We start from the raw sequence: 19,183 nt of genomic DNA on the forward strand, positions 1-19,183 counted from the left end.
TTTCTGTGAGGTTTGGTCCCCTTCAACCAGCTACTGCTCTGTGAAAACCACGCCGGCTACCCTTGGGGACAGCAAAGACAGGATTACAATTGTCCAGTTGTTTATATTCTACATTAAAAATGCCTTTTCTCTCCAATCGTAGGTCATTAGTCTTTTATGTTTCTGTTTATAATTCTGCTCTGGATTCTGTTTTTGTATTAATTTTGCAAACAATAAAAAAAAAATTTGATTTGGTTTGTTGTCATATACATTATTTACATTATGCCGGCATACTTTTTTAGTGATATGATCAGGGGTGAAAGTATTTTTTATTTCTTGGTGGTACTATGGAGTTATAATGCACGCGCATAGCGCGCGCCGAAAATTTCACTTAGCCTAATTATTTATTATTTATTTATTTGTTTATTTACTGTATTATAGTCTACTTATCAAGCATTCACTAGGACTTCTTATCACTCTAGTATCACTCTTTAACCCACCTGTATCTGTTTTTGATTATGAATAAATTGCAATGGACAATGATGCATCCAATTACTTCTTTGAAAACATCATATTTCCATGGAAAGATACAGCCGTATCATAAGAACTAGATGTACCGCAGAGCGGTACAAAATATGACCGCCGCCCAGTCCAGCACATTTTTTCCACAAAAAGAAATCACGCTGAAAGGCCTATATGATTCTAACTGTCTCACTAAATTGCATTATCCACACTCAATTCTCACTGGTATCTGCTAGACAACAAGTACCAAAACATGATTAGTTCATAGATTTCTCATGTAAAATTCATTTTATACAACCCCACCTCCATCTTGCCTGTTTATAATTCTGAGAAATTCTTGATTGTTTGTGTTATCTTTATGTTATGTGTGGGTGAGTGTGTGTGTGTGTGTGTGTGTGTGTGGGTGTGCGTGCGTGCTTGTGTTTGTGCCTGCGTATGTGCCTGTGCATGCAAGCGTACATATGTCTACTGTGTGAGTATGTGTCATACGTATGATTACTGTGAATGTATGTGTGTGTGTGTGTGTATATCTGTTTGTGCACATGTGTGCACATGAAATGGGTTAACATGACCCCTGGAGGCAAACATACGGAAAAAAAGGTCATCCTAGGCCCTACAGTTCTCAAGATATTCACAGAGAACTGTGTCTGCCCTACCCTCCTTTCGGGGGGTCCAGTCCAGCGGGGGGGCTACAGATCAAAACGAAAAATGACGGTTCCATGCTATCCATGTGGGGGTACATGCCCACCAAGTTTCGTGTACCCCGGTCTTTCAGTGTCCCGGGAATCCTTGTTGGTGTACGTCACTAAATGTACACATAAATTATTTTATTGTAAGGCCCCCCATGAACGAAAGTACACAAAACTTGGCATGCATTCGGAGGGTGTCATAATGATCCTACATTTTTAATTTTTTGCAGTTTTGACCTTGTCAGCCAGAGATATTGTGATGAAAACACCTAATTTTTTGCTTTTTAATTTTTAACTAGGTGGCGCTATACATGAAATAAGTGGTAATGGGATGGGTTGACATGCCCCCTTAAGGCCAACATACTTAAAAAAGATGGACCTCCTAGGCCCTACGGTTCTCGATATATTCACAGAAAACTGTCTCCGGCCACCTACAGGCCACTTGGTGTATAGTAACATAAATTAATTTATTGTGTGGCCCCCCATGAAAGGAATTCCACAAAACTTGGCGTGCATACAGAGGGTGTCATAATGATCATACACTTCCAATTTCGTGCAGTTTTGACTATGTTAGGTCACAGATACCTTCAATTACAACACCTCATTTTTACTTTTTTGTGTTTAACTAGGTGGCGCTATACATGAAATGAGTGGTTATGGAATGGGTTGACATGGCCCCTTGAGATCAACATACAAAAAAAAATGGTCCTCCTAAACCCCACGGTTTTCGAGATATTCACAGAAAACTGTGTCTGCCCTACCCTCCTTTCGGGGGTCCAGTCAAGCGGGGGGGGGGGGGGGTTACAGATCAAAACGAAAAACGATGGTTCCATGCTATCCATGTGGGGTTACATGGCCACCAAGTTTCGTGTACCCCGGTCTTTCAGTGTCCCGGGACTCATTGACGGAAATTTGGGCATGCGAAAAAGAAAAAAAAAAAAAAAGAAAAAAAAAAAATCTGACTAAACCTATATGACCGCCGCTTCGCTGCGCGGCGGTCATAATTACTATGACACATTGACACTAAGGCTGTAGTAGGCTACAGTTGATATAACGAAGAAAAATCATACAAAACTCAATAATAACATAGCCCCACCTTATTCTGGGGCATTATTTTCTCAGTCAGATTTCATATGCAGTAGCCTAAGCGAATTGTTCCTTAGCTGTTACTCTGGGCATAATTACTGCAGCTAGCCTATGTTTACACATGATCAAATAAATTAGACAATAGAAGCATATATAGACATTTGATTAAAAAAAAACTGAAAGTCTAAAAGTAGTAGGCTACTAAGTAGGCTATCTGAACTCATGTAAATGTATGTGTGACTTGTGAGAGGGGATTTAATTTGATGTGTTAATTTAATACTCAAGTGAATGCATTGGCCCACCATCTTCTAAGATTTCATAGCACATGGTGGTCATTAACCATTTGGTTTCAGAAAGCAAAGACAAAGATTTTTGAAACTATCAACTATCTAATCTAAAACACAACAGCCAATAGATTTCTCCTGTTTGAGGCATGTACGGTCTTTTGTTAGCCTGAAGCAAAATGTAATTTGCTGCCATAGGGTGCGTCTAGATTTCTAGGCTAGTCTTTTGTAGCATGCCTCGTTTGTATCATAGCCTCAAGGGGGCGATGTTTTAAATGTCCATCTTTATTCGCAAAATGTTGACAGTCTTTCCCGTAACGTAGTGTGAGGCAGGGAAATATGGCCGACGCAAAGGAGAAAGGAGAGCCGAATCAGGCTGAAAGCATCAATCATACTGCAGGTGAGAGCGATATAATTGTCATTTAGACAGTACATTTCTCTTATGTCTACAACTTACAATTAGAAATGTTGTTTATTAGCCTGGTGTCTTGGTTTGGTTAGATTTGCTAGAACTCTTATTGCTAGCAAGCTGTCTGAAGTTAGCCAACCTGAGCTAACTAGTGCTTTCCATCGTGGCCTGACACTGACAAGTCAACAACTTACCATCTGTGAATGGAAGTTGCATCATTTGCCGTATGTAAAATTTTGACCACCTTGACACATGGCCAGTAACATCTGATTCAACAAACGTTTTGACTTGAATGTGTATGTTATATTACTCTCGTGGCCGACTGCAAAGGAAGCTATTAGTTGTTCCATGAGGTAACTTACTCAACGTGACGCCCCTGTCAAGCCACTAATGTGAAATTTCACTGCATCCCCTTGAAGGATGTTACAAGCGCTCAGGCTGCCAGTTTCGGGACGTTGTATGCTTTTTGTGTAATGCACCGTTATGGCATCATCCCCTTTTATTCAGCAGTCACGCCACATTCTAATATTGCATTTCAGATGGAGGTGCATCGCAAATCGACGTCATATTGCAGGCGAAAGTAAGTAATTCTTATGAAGTCTTTCTTGTCATGATGCAAACATAAAGGTCATATTATCCCGGTTGTTGATTTTGTTGGTGTTTCTTTGAAGCTCGAAGGGAGGGAGCTGACCAAAGAAGAGAAACAACGTTTGAGGAAAGAGAAAAAACAACAGAAGAAAAAAGGTGGAAAGGAAGGCAAGGGTACATCTGAGCCTGACCAAGGAAAAGGAAAGAAATGTGTTGCCTCACCTGAATCACAGAAGGCAAAACAAAGTCCTCCACAGAAAGGTATTGGTTGATATTTGAAGGATAAGCTGGCAAATTTGCCATGTATTATGCTGTTCAACTGAAAAAGCACAAAACCCAAATATCATTTGAACGTGCACAGCTAATCTCTTCTTTGGCTCCTGTCATCATATCCGAGTAAATTTGTTTACATTATCTCTTTGCATCTATAGAACAAATAGGCTACGACTGCTCTTGCCTGATTGGATAAATATTGAACAATAAGATAAGAAAATCATGAAATAAGAGACTGACAACACATAAATACACCTGTATTCTCTGTCCTTCTCCACCCTTGAACGTCAAACTGGTTATGTCTACAACTATAAAATATTAATAAGTCAAACAGAGTGTAATTGTAATAAGTCGTGAATAAGAAATATGTTTTATCTCTCAGTTCCTGTCACGGTGCCTTCATCCACGCCTTCGCCTGCACTCGCTCCTGCATCTGCACCAGCCCCTGGTCCCTCGGCCTCGGGGCCCACAGCGCCAGCGCCAGCTCCTGAAGCCCAGCCCGCCACAGAAAAGCCAGCCAAGAGCAAAGCCGAGCTGAAGGCAGAGAGGCGGGCACGTCAGGAGGCGGAACGGGCATCCAAAGTCAAGAAGGGAGAGCCGGGCCAGCAGTCGTCCTCCAGCAAGGGCAAGGCGGTCCCCAGTGAGCTACAGCCAGGTAGGACGCATGGCATTGGCATAACCAGGGGTAATGGATAGCCAAACATTTTCTTAAGTGAAATTCAACAAAAATATGGTATACAATGTTTTAAATTCCCCTTTGTGACATTGTCAGCCTCTCTTTGAGTTGAGTTTCATGTGGTTTTCGGCTCTGTTTCTTATGATTGTGAAGTACCTCAATGGAGGTATTACAGTTTTTCTCGATTGCTTTAATGCTCTGACATCATGTTTTAAAAACCGTTAACACGCAGGTCTAAACAAAAGCACTCTGGCCAAAATGGCACCTTTTGCTTGCAAAAGGCTCTTACTCTCAAAACTTTTAAAACATGCAGGAAAAGCACATTTTGCCTTCAAAAAACACATTTTGTAGTCAAATCACTCTGTGATTTCAATGTGTCAATAATTTCCTGTGTCATTACACACTGGACAACAAAATGCAAAATATAACTTAGGCCTAGTTCTCAAAATGAGATGTTTTTCTGGTACCAGAAAAGCTGTTAAAAGACTAAATGTATTGAATAAAATGTATTAATTCCTCCCAATATGTAGCAGTCATTTACATATAAGACCTACAGTAAACACCCAGACAAGACAAATCTCATTGAACTACAACTTTTCATTGAAATTGACCTAAAGTAAACACCTTTTCTACTGTTTTCTTCACTAAATAGGCAATATAGTACTTTCTCTAAATGTGCCTTAGATCCATACTTGCAAATAGCAACACAGAACAGACATGGTATCTCTTATGGATAATGAATGATTGCTGATTGAGGAATTGTACAAAAGAGTTTCACACAAGTGTATCAAAGATTCAGACTAATGCAAGGAATCTCTACCACTTGTGAATATATGTTTTCCTTGTACAGGAGGTATAACCACATTTGTATACAGCAACATACAGTCACAAAAAATGTTTTAAGAGGCTATGCCATATTTGAAAATAGAGAAAGCACAATATTTAGAGAACAGAGGGCATATATTAATCTAGGTACATATTCTTATCATTATCATCAACATCAACATCTCACTTTGGATATCTTGCATCCATGTAGGCCTAGTTCATTAGGCTACATCAGCCAGACCGAGCTAAAATTCCTAAACAAGAACCATCCAGTCATGCCAGTCATATATGCCTTGCCAAAAGTCCACAAAACATTGACAAACCCTCCTGGTCGTCCGATTGTGGCATGCAATGACAGCCTGATGGAACCCATATCTCTGTACGTAGATCGCATCCTCAGACCCTTGGTCGTGACATTACCTTCTTACTTGAGAGACACAGGCGATTTTATAGAACAATTATCCAAGATCGACGTAAACTTGAATGCCCAGGAGACCTTCCTTGCAACGATGGACGTGGTATCTTTGTACACGAACATTCCACATGATAAAGGTATCATTGCTATGCAATATTTTCTTAATCTAAGAACTGATAAAACCCCCCCTACAGAATTTCTTATCGAGATGATTTCTATGCTACTACATAAAAACTTTTTCTTGTTTGAGGACGAATACTATTTACAAAAGCAAGGGGCAGCTATGGGCTCTAGATTTTCACCTGACTATGCATGTTTATTTATGGGTTATCTGGAGGAAAGATACATATGGAATAACAATCCTTTTAGTAATAACAATTTATTGTGGAGGAGGTATGTAGACGATGTATTTTGTGTATTTAAGGGGTCTTTAGAAACATTTAATGACTTTGTATCTCATTTGAATAATATGGTTGAGTCCATTAAATTCAGTGCTGTTTTTGACGCTAAATCTCTTTCCTTGACACCACAGTCTCTTTAGAGGGAGGAAAGCTATCGACTACCTTATACACTAAACCGACCGACAAAAATAGCATTTTACATGCCTCGAGCACACACCCTACATACCTAAAGAAAGGACTCCCATACACACAGTTTCTCAGAATAAAACGGATTTGCACACATGCGTCTGATTTCGATATGGAAGCTAGAAAAATGTATAAGCAATTCTCTCTAAGAGGCTACCCCCCCATCTGGCTCGACGAAGCCCTAGAGAGGGTCCAAAGAACTAAAACTGCCCCTAAGAGGGATACGCATAAGTCTATAGCCTGCATTACTACGTACACTAGACATAGCCGACAAATTAAAGAATGCATACGCAAACACTGGCATGTTCTCAGTAGTGACCCCATATGTCAATCGCTGTTTTCTGAACCTCCCCTCTTCTCCCACTATAGGGCTAGTAACATTAGGGATTTTTTGGTTAAAGCGGATTGTCACACCACACAGCGGAACAAGGAGGGACGCTTAAGGAACATCACTGGTTTCTTTCCGTGCAAAGGGTGTGCTGCGTGTAAGAATAACACTAAAAAGACCACCTCGTTCACAAGCTCCATCATAGACAAGACCTACAAAATTAAACAATGCACCACATGTAACACTGCTGGGGTAGTGTATCTGATTACGTGCCCATGCAATAAACAATATGTAGGACCTATAGACCTATAAAAACGCGCATCATAGAACATAACAGCGCTATTAGACGCAAAGATGATAAATCGCCAGTAGTGAGACATTTCACTGAAGCCGGCCATCAGCTGGCCTCACTTGTCTTCACTGTTATAGAACAAGTGAAACCCACACGTAGAGGGGGGGATACTGAAAGAAGACTTTTACAAAGGGAATCCTTCTGGATTTTTACACTCAAAACTCTGCACCCTAGTGGTATTAATGATGAATTTAGTTTAACATGTTGGCTATGATGGATATATTTGGTTGGATAATGAACTAGGCCTACATGGATGCAAGATATCCATAGTGAGATGTTGATGTTGATGATAATGATAAGAATATGTACCTAGATTAATATATGCCCTCTGTTCTCTAAATATTGTGCTTTCTCTATTTTCAAAACATTCTCTTAAAACATTTTTTGTGACTGTATGTTGCTGTATACAAATGTGGTTATACCTCCTGTACATGTTTGTATATGTTTGTATATAATTGTAATGATTTGTGATGTAATTGTGTAATTTTGGTGATTCGGATATGTGACCCCGAATGCAGTCATATGTCTTGGGGTTACTGGGTGATTGGCAGGCGAGCCTATAAATGGCCGCTGCGCTCTTTGATGCGTCACTACAAGGAATACTGATGAAGGGCTAGACCCGAAACGTTTACCCCTTGTTTATGTGGCCTGTAACTGTTTTTTCGGCTTTTTAAATAATACACTGTTGAAACTACTCAGCCCCTGTGTGCGATCTCCCTTTTCTTCACTTATTTTAGTATTACGTTTTTTTTTTACGAGACTATACGCACCGGGCGACACCTCAATACTAGACGAAAGGCGCAGAAGCCACACTTCACCTTCCTTTTGTTTAGCACAGGGAAAACCAATAGAGTTTGGGGTCTTTGAATGACATCTGTGTTAACTGTTTTGCAAAAGGATGTGAGAAATGCGAACCCAATGAAATCGTGTGAGCACATTTGCAAGAGATGACTTCTGCTGTGCAAAGAAGGTGTTCATGAAGACCAAGTGGGTTTCTTTAAGCAGGTCAAAGCAATCGAGAAAAACTGTCTCATAGGTATTCATATCTATTTATTAATGGGTAATAAATAGAACGGGAGAGAGTGAAGTGCCGCTCCTATTCATTTCAAAGGCCGATGCTAGACTAGCAACTTCAGCCAAAAACATGTACAATGTGCTGCTGCAATCTTTTAAAATGTCGACCAACATGTGCTCACCTCCACATTTTCACAAACAAGCCAATTAGGTGTCAAATTCTAGATGGCTACAAATGATGTCATCCGTGTGGATTGGCTGATCCTCTGGGCAGAATATTGCCAGTTCATCCACCAATACACACACAAGCTGCTTTCAGACATACAGTAGGTGTAAGTCTGCATGTTCTGTGGATGTCAAGCACTTGGGCCCTATATCTGAACAACATTAACCGGACATTTGGAACTCCGAACTTACCAGGCTCTTACACTAGTAAGCAGAGCTCCTTAGATCCTTATAAGTTCAGGTGTTACGTTTTCCATTTGTCTTACTAGCTTTTGTTTTACTTTTCAGTGGTGAAGAGGTTACCAGAACATGTCCAAGTTGACGACCCTGCAGCTGTCAGAAAGCTTGCCAAGAAGCTAGAAAGACAACAGGTTGACCAATTTGTTTCATTTATTCTAAATTTCTCTCTCAGTTGCCTGTTGTCAAACAGATTCACTACCTCATAACTAGGGTTGCAAAGGGGCGGAAACTTTCCGGTACATTTCCGGAAACTTACCATGGGAAGTTAAGTTGGGGAATTTTGGAAATATTCAAAATTGGAAACTTTCATGGAATTAAAGGAAATTATGGGGATTAATGGGAATTTACAGGAATTAACTGGGAATTTTGAGTAATTTATACAAACTGTTTCGTATACAAACATTAACATTTTGTTTCGTAATAAGCAATATGATTTGTATGTTGGTATTTTAGCTTAGCTTAGCATACAAAGCTAGCTAGCATGCTAGCAGAAATCCCATTCTCTGCCTACGGTTTACTAGCGTGCTAAACTAGCAACACTGAACTGCCCAAGATACACCACACCACTCAACAACAAAATCCGATTGGTTTGAACATTTTTTCCCCATGCATATGAACGCACCATAGGTTTCCTTTATGTCTAGCAGCCTGTGCCGATTGCTGTGTGCATGTGATTGACATATGTGCAGGGTAGAAATTTGACTGAAATTGTATTAAATCAGGTTGTTTTAACTAATATTAGACTGCAAGATGGGGTTTTGTCCACTACATTAAGTTCCCTGTTATAGACTAACTTGCCATATTAAAAATTCCCAGTTTATTCCCATTAATTCCCGTTTATTCCTGTTAATTCCCATATATTCCCATTAATTCCCATGGAAAGTTTCCAACTTTGAAAATTCACGGAATTTTGCAACCCTACTCATAACCCTCGCAGATCCCCAGAATTGTCATTAGCAAAAGCTCTTAACGACAAAATAAAAACAGCATTATATATTGAATTGCTTTGAAGCACCGTACGTTTTCTTGTGAAATTGGAAAAGCTCAAGCATCTGTAAGTGCTGGATAAGATACTTACGCATGTGCCACTGTCACTGATATACTGACACACAATACATCCTTCCCTTTTGCATGCTTTATGCACAGTGGCCTTAATTTTTTAATTTACTGAATTGTCTCACACAGACAAGCAAAATAGAGCCACTGGAATTGTCCATTGGGCCTGACATGAAAAGTTGTTTGCATTCACTCACATCCTCAATGCATGTGCTTTAACTCCTGTATCCAACAGACACCTTGGCAAACTGGCAGCTACTTAAAGGTCTGGCCCTGCTGTGTGTGTGTGTGTGTGTGTGTGTGTGTGTGTGTGTGTGTGTGTGTGTGTGTGTGTGTGTGTGTGTGTGTGTGTGTGTGTGTGTGTGTGTGTGTGTGTGTGTGTGTGTGTGTGTGTGTGTGTGTGTGTGTGTGTGTGTGTGTGTGTGTGTGTGTGTGTGTGTGCGCGCGCCTGCAGTCGACACTTTGTTTTGTTTTTCTTCATGTCTTATCCACAAGCTTTGTTTTTTTTGTTTTTTTTTTCGTTCAACATCATCTGTGTTCCGGTGGGTTTGGTTGGGTTCGTAAAGCGCTGTCTGTGCTCATGTGTTGTGCCTTCTCGCCGTAGGTAGATTTAAATTGTACAGAATGTGGGTTGAAGTTTTGTTTGTTTGTTTATCTGTTGGTTTTGTTCAGTTCTGCATTCTGAGGTGACCCAGCCTGGATGCTGTTTTGAATGTGCTCCTCTCTTCTCCTCAGAGGCTGTTCCATACACCATGAGGCAGTCTTAGTCAAAGCAGTAATCTCTCTCTCTCTCTCTCTCTCTCTCTCTCTCTCTCTCTCTCTGTCTCTCTCTCTGTCTGTCTGTAGATTCCTCTCAGGTCAGATTATGGCTACAAAGTCAGCCTATTCTCCCATCTGCACCAGTACAGCCGCAAAGCTCCCCTCACACAGCAAATCAGGTATTGTATACTACTATTATACTGTGTGCGTTATGGTGCTTTCATATAGGGTTGTTGTATGGTGTGTGGTATAGTATGGGGATATAGTGTAGTATGGTGGGGGTAAGGGTATGTATCCTCTGTGCTAGTTTCTTAAAATACATATTTATGCATCTTTACATACAAGTGACTTGTTTCTGTGTGTTATTGAGTGGCCTTTTTTATCCTCCCAGTAAGGAATAGATTTCTCGGGGTTTCATATTAGAGCTGTGTATACAGCAGTAATACAGAGCTGTGTACACATTTCCATGGCTCCTTTGAATTTTTTTTCTCCATAAAACACAGTCCAATCAACCAGAAACTTGACAAGCAGACAACGGAACTGCGAAATCTCTGTGCTTGATTGCTGCTGTCTGTTTCAGCATCCCTTCCACAGTAATCCACCCCTCGGTCGTACGGCTGGGTCTGCAGTACTCCCAGGGTATCGTGGCTGGATCCAATGCTCGCTCAGTTGCACTGCTGCATGCTTTCAAACAGGTACTCTCTTCACAACAGCTACATTGCCTATTAATTCACAAAGAAAATTGGTGTCCTTAAAGGTTGGACTTTTCCTAATTTTTTTAATTAAGGCATTAAGATCCATTTCCAAAAGAAGATTTTTTTTATTCCTCTTTTTAGTCAACTTTAGCATGGTACTGAAGACTTTTTATAGGCACTGTAACTCTAAACCATTGTTGCACTTTGAGTGATGGGTGTATGCATGAAATGTTGTAATATTTAATCCAAAGCAACGAGATCAGGAGTAATATATTACCTGAATATTACTGTATGTTTCAGCACCAGAATAATAACTAATGCTTACAAAAATGATTGGTTAATAATCTGTGAGGGAGTCATGTGGTGTTTGGTGTTTTAAGCCCCCTACATCATCTTCCAGGCAGCGCTGCATTGGAAGGCACTAGGGTTAGGCTAGGAAATTTATCATTACGATTAAGGGTTAAGGTTAGGGTTAGGTGCCTTGAAGTCGCCGGTCACAGTGCTGCCTTGAAGTCGACGGTGATGGCTTAAGACATCATCGAGCGATTGATGCATCAACAGTTTGTTGGCAAATCTTGCATTGTCCAAATGTGCTGAATAGGGATCTATTTTTCAGAGCTATGCACACATGTTCCAATAACTCTGCATGTTTCTGTTAATCACTCAGGTGATCCAGGATTATACTACACCTCCAAACGAGGAGCTATCCAGAGACTTGGTGAACAAGCTTAAACCTTACATTAGGTGCGTAGCTGCAACTGCAACAACCCATGCTCTTGTTTCCTTACTACCATAGAGGTTATTGTTAGGGTATTAGGATAGCCTATTAAAGATGGAATTAAGCGTTTATAAAGTGCCATGTTTTAACAATATGTGGAACTCCTATTGAATTCTACGCAGAAAATATGATTGGCCAATCAATATATATTTACTGAATTTTTATTTTGCTTTCCTCATAGTTTTCTTAATCAATGTCGCCCTCTATCGGCAAGTATGGGTAATGCCATTAAGTACATCAAGAAGGAAATCTCCAATATCCCCAGTCAATGCAAAGAGGAGGAGGTAAGGAATAGAGGGCCTTGGCAAACAACTGTTTTATCTAAGTGGTCCCATGTCCACCAGATATATATATATACACGATTCTCATCATTGGACAGGCTTTCATTTGTTCTGTTGTAATGTATGAAATTGAGTCATAGCTCTAGTCCTTATCACTGGGTAACATCCTCATTGGGCCTCTAACTGTTTTGCTCCTCTCTTTCAGGCCAAGGCACAATTGTTGGAATGTATAGACGTCTACATCAATGAGAAAATCACGCTGGCAGCCAAAGTCATCTCTGAGTATGCTAGTGAGAAGATCAGTGATGGGGACATCATTCTCATTTATGGATGGTAAGAGCATTCAAAAACTCGTTTAGTAAAGGCAATGAACTTTCTCCAAATCAACAATAATAATAAACAGGGCTGTCAAAATAGCACATTCATTTCGATTAATTAATTACAGAAATAATAAAGCTTTGAAAAAATGAAGGCTGATTAATCGCATTTCGTTGTGACATTTGCCCAGTGCAGTCTGGCTACAGTGACTGAAGGAGGCAGACGAGAAAGCGCTGCTTGGTCCTGTAAATGAAACATTTAGCCTACGTTTAAAAAAATGCCCAGACCACTCCTGTTGACAGTAGCATCATTCTCTACTATTTCTGCAGTAAGGAATTTCCGTTGCCTACCAAAGGAGTTTGTCAAGTCAGAAGTATTACCTTAATGCAAAGCAATCTGGAGGTACGAGTTAGCACACCTCTTGATGATAATAAGGCTAGTAGCTAGCCTTGTGAAAGTTAACTTTGCAAACATATTGTTTGCTCAGTCTCCCCTTTGACCGACTAACTAACTAACCGACGAACTCCCTTACTAAATCGACTACATTTGTTGCACACTTGAAACAAAATGTCTTCACAAGTATGTTGAAGCTGGTTACATTTATTTACATTACAATAACTTCACACATTACATTTCCGTTCGCACTTGTACGCTGCTTTTCTTTGTTTAGTTTTTCCTACCGTTTACTTTTTCTACTCAACTACTTGAACTGCTTTATTTCTTATCCTGGACTTCTACCTACTGGATAGAAATGGCAACAACATAGTAATTATGTGAATAAAAAAAACAAAAAAACATGTTTGAATGGCCAAAAAAAAGGACAAATCATGGGGGGTATACCACACATTACCTTGGTGTTAGGGTACTGCACATTTCATTGACAGTGAGTGGAAACTTGAGTCATTTGCATTTATCATGCTATAAATCTTACACCAGGCACTACGCTGATGCCTGCGCCAAAGGGGAAATTATAATAAAAGAGAGATGTTGAACTTTAAAGTCTATAATGTTGTTTTGGCTCTTCATTCATTCACTCATCTGCCAAAATTGTTTTTAAAATATGTTCATAGCAAAATGGATTCATGCGATTCATTTAGATTAATTAATCACAGAGTATGTACTGTAATTAATTCGATTATTTTTTTTAATCACTTGACAGCCCTAATAATAACATTTAAATCATAAGCTCATCTGTTTCAGAAATGAAATCCTCTTGACTTCTACGTCATACTCTTTCAGTTATCCTGTATGAATTGTCCTTTAAAGATAATTTGGGCCTTCCGTTGTGATATTTCAAGAGGTTATAGTATCAGGCATTTTTTGCTGTCTGTACTGACCTAATTGCGTTGTGCTCCATTCTCAGCTCCTCGTTGGTCAACCACATCCTGTGCGAGGCCTTTGAGAAAAAGAGAAAGTTTCGGGTGGTTGTGGTGGACAGCAGGCCGCGGCTGGAGGGGCGAGAGGCACTCCGGCGCCTGGTGAAGAAGGGCATCAACTGCACCTACGTCCTCATCTCCGCCGTCTCCTACATCCTGCCAGAGGTGAGCCCCCCCGATGTCTAATAATGACAACAGCAATAATGATGATAACTAGATGCACTGCAAAGCTGTACAAAATATGACTGCCGCTCAGTCTTGCACATTCTCTCCGCAAAAATGGTGTGTGCGTGTGCCTGCATGTGTGTATGTTTTTATGTGTGTGTGTTTGTGTGTGTGAGTGTGTGTGTGTCTGTGTCTGTGCGCGTGTGTGTGGGGGGTGACTGATCAAAACGAAAATCAATGGTTCTGTGTCATCCATCCTTGTGGGGCTACATGACCACCAGGTTTCGTGCAGCCCGGTCCTACAGTGTCCCGGGAATCGTTGACACAAAATTAGCGGTGGTCATAATAATAAATTCATATGAATTACTTCTACTTGCAATTGCAGCTTCATAACAGTGAAAAATAAATAAAGCCAGCACTCAACAGTTTCGTTTACTTTTTCATTGCCTCACAGCTTCATAACAGTTTAATAATAAATAATAAAGACTTGCATCTATACACTGAAGACGACACACACACGCATCACAATATGAAATTCAGGTACACTCATCCATCCTCCTTTCCTTCCTTTCTTCCTCTTGCAGGTCTCCAAAGTATTCTTGGGTGCCCATGCATTATTGGCCAACGGCTATGTGATGTCGAGAGTGGGCACGTCTCAGATTGCCCTGGTGGCCAAGGCCTACAACGTGCCAGTGTTGGTGTGCTGCGAGACGTACAAGTTCTGCGAACGAGTGCAGACCGACTCCTTCGTGTCCAATGAGCTCGGTGAGATGATGGATGGATGGATGGATGGATGGATGGATGCATTCTTTAATGTTCCCAAAATCATTTTATAACACATAACAGGAAATATAACATGTAACATAGGTTCACACAGATGTGCCAAAAATATATTTAGGAGTGGTTTGTGCATTTGTCTAAATAGTGTTTCCTTAACATGCATGAGTATAAGACAGGGCTCGACATCAATGGTTGCCCTTGGCTACCAAATTGTTACAAGTGATAAACAGATTTGGTTGGCTTTGGCAACTTAAACCTCATGCATGGTTGCCAAGCTGGCAACCACTTTTAAAAGTTAACGTTGATCACTGGTGTAAGACCATACTTTACTTGTAAAAGGGTTGGTGTCTGTAGATCTGTTTTGAGAGGGAAAAGGGAATGATATAATTCTGGTGCAATGTTGGCGACTGGTGTAAAACTTCTGGCACTAATTTGATCAAAAGGTACTTGACTGGTCTGTAAAGACCTGTTGCATGATAACCACATGGTACATGTTAGACTCAAGACTTTGCCCTTCATTTAAAGTAGGGCCCTTTAAGGTATTTTTTGAGATGATTCTAATCTTGTTTTTGTTTGGCCACCCAGATGACCCTGATGACCTTATTGTGACCCGGAAGGGTAAGACACAGCTACAAGACTGGCAGAATGTGAAATCTCTGGGTCTCCTCAACCTTGTGTATGATGTCACCCCGCCGGACTTTGTTGATCTGGTCATCACAGACCTGGGCATGATCCCCTGCACCTCCGTACCAGTGGTTCTACGAGTTAAAAATGTGGACCAGTAGACCCAGGCAGCAAGACCAAGCGGCCGATTGTGCTACGCCACTGGCATAAAATAAATATATATAAATATATCTGAAAAGGCACATGCTTTTTTAAAAAAGGCGCCACTGTTTTTGTTTTGTTTTTTTTGTTATTGTTGAACGTCAAATGGGAATGTGTGTATGCGTGTATGAGAGAGAGAGATGAAGAGAATGGTGAAAGTCAAAAGGGAATGTGTGAGTGAGTGAAAGAGAGAGACTAAAGCTAAAGAAAAGAATAGGCAAGTACTTAAACAAGGAAATGGGGAATCTTTAGTATTCTTTACACAATAAAAGGTTGCAAACTTTTGATTATGTACATTTCAACCAATGACATGCACTGTGCCAGCATAATCTTAAAGAGCTAACCTCCCAATTCCAGTCAAAACAAAATGTAGAGAAGCACTACTGTGCCCTTATTTCTTTCTCTTGGAGAAACAAGCCTGTGCTGCACATTAAAACAAAATGAAGTATACTGACTTATTGCATATCTTGTCAGTTAAAGTGTATATGTCAGGCTAAAAAACAAAATGTTTTTTAACCTGACATATACACTTTAATATAATTTTATAGCAACGTGTAATACAGTAGTAACAGATGTGTTCCAGTGCATTTGTGAAATCTGTCAGCATATAATTTGGCACTTATGTTTATCTCTAAAACCTTTGTCAATATGATTTTCGTGTTAACATCACTCAAAAGTTAACATTAAATCTGATATCATTCTTAAAGTGTGAAACCCATCTAGTAGCAAAACAATATCTTGCTGTTTTTTCAAACGTGTGTTCTAAATTCACTGAGATCAGAAAGGTAGTCTACAATTTTGATAAAAAAACAAATGGAGCAAAAAATGTTTTGCATTTCCCTCCCTTTCAAAACGTCATGCTCCTGTCAGTAGCAATAAATCTTTGAAATAGCTGCTGAAAATGTGTGTTTTTTTTAGTTTTTTTGAAAACATGATTTAAAAAAAATGTCATCGTGCTTATTAGCATGTCAGTTTAAAACAATTGTCAGTTCTCTTCAAAATGGCGGTACAGAAGCCGTTAGCATGATCTGAGGAGACGTCTGTAGACAGCTGCTTCATGACGAAAACTTTAAGTCACATGGCTTTGGCCTTCCTCCTCTGGGTAACCCATAACAGAATGGACGTCAGGACGGTAGACCCTCCAAGAATCCCAAATACTTTTGCTGTGGGAAATTCACCCTAAAAATGCACAAAAAAGGGCAAAATTAATTTAAAGGTGCCAGTAAATTATAATTACTGGCACCTTTGAGCCAGTATTTTCATACCTACAAGTTCCCCCTGCACAGTACCATAACAACAAGCCAACCACAACCTTGCACAGATAAGTACTTCATTTATTCAACAAAATATTACACAATTTTGCATTACACAAACTATGTACATTGTACTTGTCACAATTCTGTAGCAGATGTTAAATACAAACCTCTCTCAGGCACTTGTATCCATGGAAATCCTCTGCACAACTACATGCAAAGAAACTTGGTCCATAGGGAGAGCACAGGGAGTTTTGTGGACAGTCCCAGGCTGGATAATGGTCATGAAACATAATTCAAAATCATTAATTTTTAGCCTGGTAGCCAGCCCAAATGTTTTATTATTAGTATTAGTAGTATTAATAATAATTGAGTTATGAGTAATAATAGAATAGAATTGAGTCTGGTTAAGTCAGACAAATTAATTTAATGACTTCACAGCAAATCTACATGTAAACGCAGCTTAATCAACAACACAAACCTTACCTTTAATGTACACAACCAATTATGCTATCAATTAACAAGCAGAGGCAAATTTCAAGAATAAGAGAAAGTAGGTGGTGACTTACACATGTGCCCGGTTTGATTGCAGGCGTTAATTTGTCCCTTACACAGTCTGTATTCACTGTTGACCTCTGTCTTCTCCCATGATGCATTGCCACCAGGACATGTTAGGTTTGAGGGAAGTATTCTACAAAGCAAATTCAAGTCATCATCATGTTTGTAGCCTACTTTCAAATAGGAGTTTAGTGGATTATCTCAATAATCTGATATGACAAGAAAGTATGTTTACTACTTACACATAGGACAGCTGGCTGAAGCCTTGGAACACCAGATCGCTCAGGTTCGAAATTGGGTTGAAAGACAGATCTCTGCTCAAGAGAAACATGTAGAAACCAGCCTTATATACAAAAACAAAACTAACGATGGGCATCTTCTGACACTTCCATCTAACCATACTTACATCATTGTCGCTGTGGAGGCCTCACTGAGATCTTCCACAACACTTAAATTGCAGTGTGATATATCTAGTCTGAAATAGAAATGTGAACGTATAGGAACATCAAAACAATCACTTAAAAAAGAGCAGCCCATCATACAACATGAAACTCCAACAAGACAAAAACATGTCTAGTTGATATAAAACATCTGTTCAATCACAATAAAATAAAATAATAATAGTACACAATAGTTGTAGTGAAATGTACAAATCAAAACAAAATAAAACATTTGGTAGATGTAATTGTAATTGTACATTTTAAAATCTTAAAGCTTAGCCTACCCAGTAATACAGACGGCACCGCTAGTGTTGTCCTTTTGTAAACAGCATCGTCCATTAATCTCACCAGCAGATGATGTGCAAAAATTCCAAACAGCACTACCATTCAACACTGTGCCGTCGCACATGAGACATAGGCCTACCTGAGGAAAAAGTCAGATCACGAATAACATATAAATTGCTCAGTTTGTTTTTGGATATGGACGAGGACAACTCTAAGAAAGACACAACACATAACTTAATAAACAGGCGAAAAATACCAGTGGAAAGAATTACAATGGCCTCGTGGAGTTAACATTATTATTATGCATCTATTTACCTGTGATTCAGTGGCGTGACAAACAAGGTTTCCATAAAATAATACAAAAAAGACAGCCCCAAATGTCAACAACCGTTCAGCTGTCATCTTCTTCTCATCATGTGACTTTTAAACCGTCACGTGATTACACGCGCATGTGCCTGCGTTCATGGCGGTCCGTCTTGCGCAGTAATTTCGCATACGATGCTTCTCTCATCAGTTCATTGACAGATGCTTTCAAGTTACTGAGCGTGTTTAGGGTCACAGTAGGCTACCCTTGACAAAAAAGTCAGACCAATCTGATACATAGATCAGAATGATCATGTTCTTCCAAATGTGTTATATTTTTAATGCGTTTGACATCTTAGTCTTAGTCGACCTGCACATAGCTGCAATAATGCATATTGCTGCGATCATTCATTTTTAATCCTCCAACTGGACTCTCCTTTAGGACAGTATCCAGACTGTGAGTAACTGTAAACAGAGTATACTTCTCTTTTCTTTCTTTTTGGAAAAGAACAAGCAAATGCATCCTAGGCGAAGGGGTTAATCAGAAAAAAACAAAACAGGAATCTCTGGGCTCCCTTTCTCACTCTCACACAGACTCGCATAGCCAGAATAAGTTGGCAAATTCAAACAAATAAAATGAATAAAACCCCAATGTGTTCACATTCACTGTCAAAACACGTTAGGACGACTTGAAAGCGTAGCGGATTCTGCTCATAAGCCAGTTAGACAGCTAGACTTGCATGTAAAATATTTTCAGTTTAGACAATTAATGTGGCCATCCCCTTATTTTATTAATAATAAAGAGTCTAGCCCATAGAC

At 39.7% G+C, this 19,183-nt stretch overlaps 2 protein-coding genes across 2 annotated transcripts; one reads left to right on the top strand and one right to left on the bottom strand.

The window, feature by feature from the left end:
- Positions 1-2,878: 2,878 nt before the first annotated feature.
- eif2b4 (eukaryotic translation initiation factor 2B, subunit 4 delta) lies at positions 2,879-15,562 on the top strand. The gene is made up of 13 exons (XM_076273353.1): positions 2,879-2,960; positions 3,509-3,549; positions 3,641-3,818; positions 4,213-4,485; positions 8,541-8,623; positions 10,395-10,486; positions 10,888-11,002; positions 11,670-11,746; positions 11,962-12,064; positions 12,267-12,394; positions 13,743-13,920; positions 14,505-14,685; positions 15,286-15,562. The coding sequence occupies exons 1-13, from the start codon at positions 2,900-2,902 to the stop codon at positions 15,483-15,485; spliced, it is 1,710 nt and encodes a 569-aa protein (XP_076129468.1). The 5' UTR covers positions 2,879-2,899; the 3' UTR covers positions 15,486-15,562.
- A 188-nt stretch (positions 15,563-15,750) lies between these two features.
- On the bottom strand, positions 15,751-18,464 carry atraid (all-trans retinoic acid-induced differentiation factor). Its single transcript, XM_076273355.1, has 7 exons — positions 18,377-18,464; positions 18,061-18,200; positions 17,743-17,811; positions 17,579-17,650; positions 17,348-17,469; positions 16,949-17,049; positions 15,751-16,704 (listed from the first exon to the last, which is right to left on the bottom strand). The coding sequence occupies exons 1-7, from the start codon at positions 18,461-18,463 to the stop codon at positions 16,600-16,602; spliced, it is 696 nt and encodes a 231-aa protein (XP_076129470.1). The 5' UTR covers position 18,464; the 3' UTR covers positions 15,751-16,599.
- Positions 18,465-19,183: the final 719 nt, after the last annotated feature.

The sequence above is a fragment of the Alosa pseudoharengus genome, unplaced genomic scaffold, assembly GCF_046254945.1.
Source record: "Alosa pseudoharengus isolate Yale_2024_CS ecotype anadromous, Long Island Sound unplaced genomic scaffold, YU_APseudo_1.1 YU_APseudo_1.1_scf_7, whole genome shotgun sequence".
Taxonomy (NCBI): Eukaryota; Metazoa; Chordata; class Actinopteri; order Clupeiformes; family Clupeidae; genus Alosa; species Alosa pseudoharengus.

Coding starts and splice junctions, on each gene's coding strand:
- eif2b4 (XM_076273353.1), top strand. CDS start 2,900: ATGGCCGACGCAAAGGAGAAAGGAGAGCCGAATCAGGCTGAAAGCATC. Junction 2,961..3,508: donor AAGCATCAATCATACTGCAG/GTGAGAGCGATA, acceptor ATTGCATTTCAG/ATGGAGGTGCATCGCAAATC. Junction 14,686..15,285: donor CTTCGTGTCCAATGAGCTCG/GTGAGATGATGG, acceptor TTGGCCACCCAG/ATGACCCTGATGACCTTATT.
- atraid (XM_076273355.1), bottom strand. CDS start 18,463: ATGACAGCTGAACGGTTGTTGACATTTGGGGCTGTCTTTTTTGTATTA. Junction 17,651..17,742: donor GCCTCCACAGCGACAATGAT/GTAAGTATGGTT, acceptor TCTCTTGAGCAG/AGATCTGTCTTTCAACCCAA. Junction 16,705..16,948: donor GATACAAGTGCCTGAGAGAG/GTTTGTATTTAA, acceptor GTGCATTTTTAG/GGTGAATTTCCCACAGCAAA.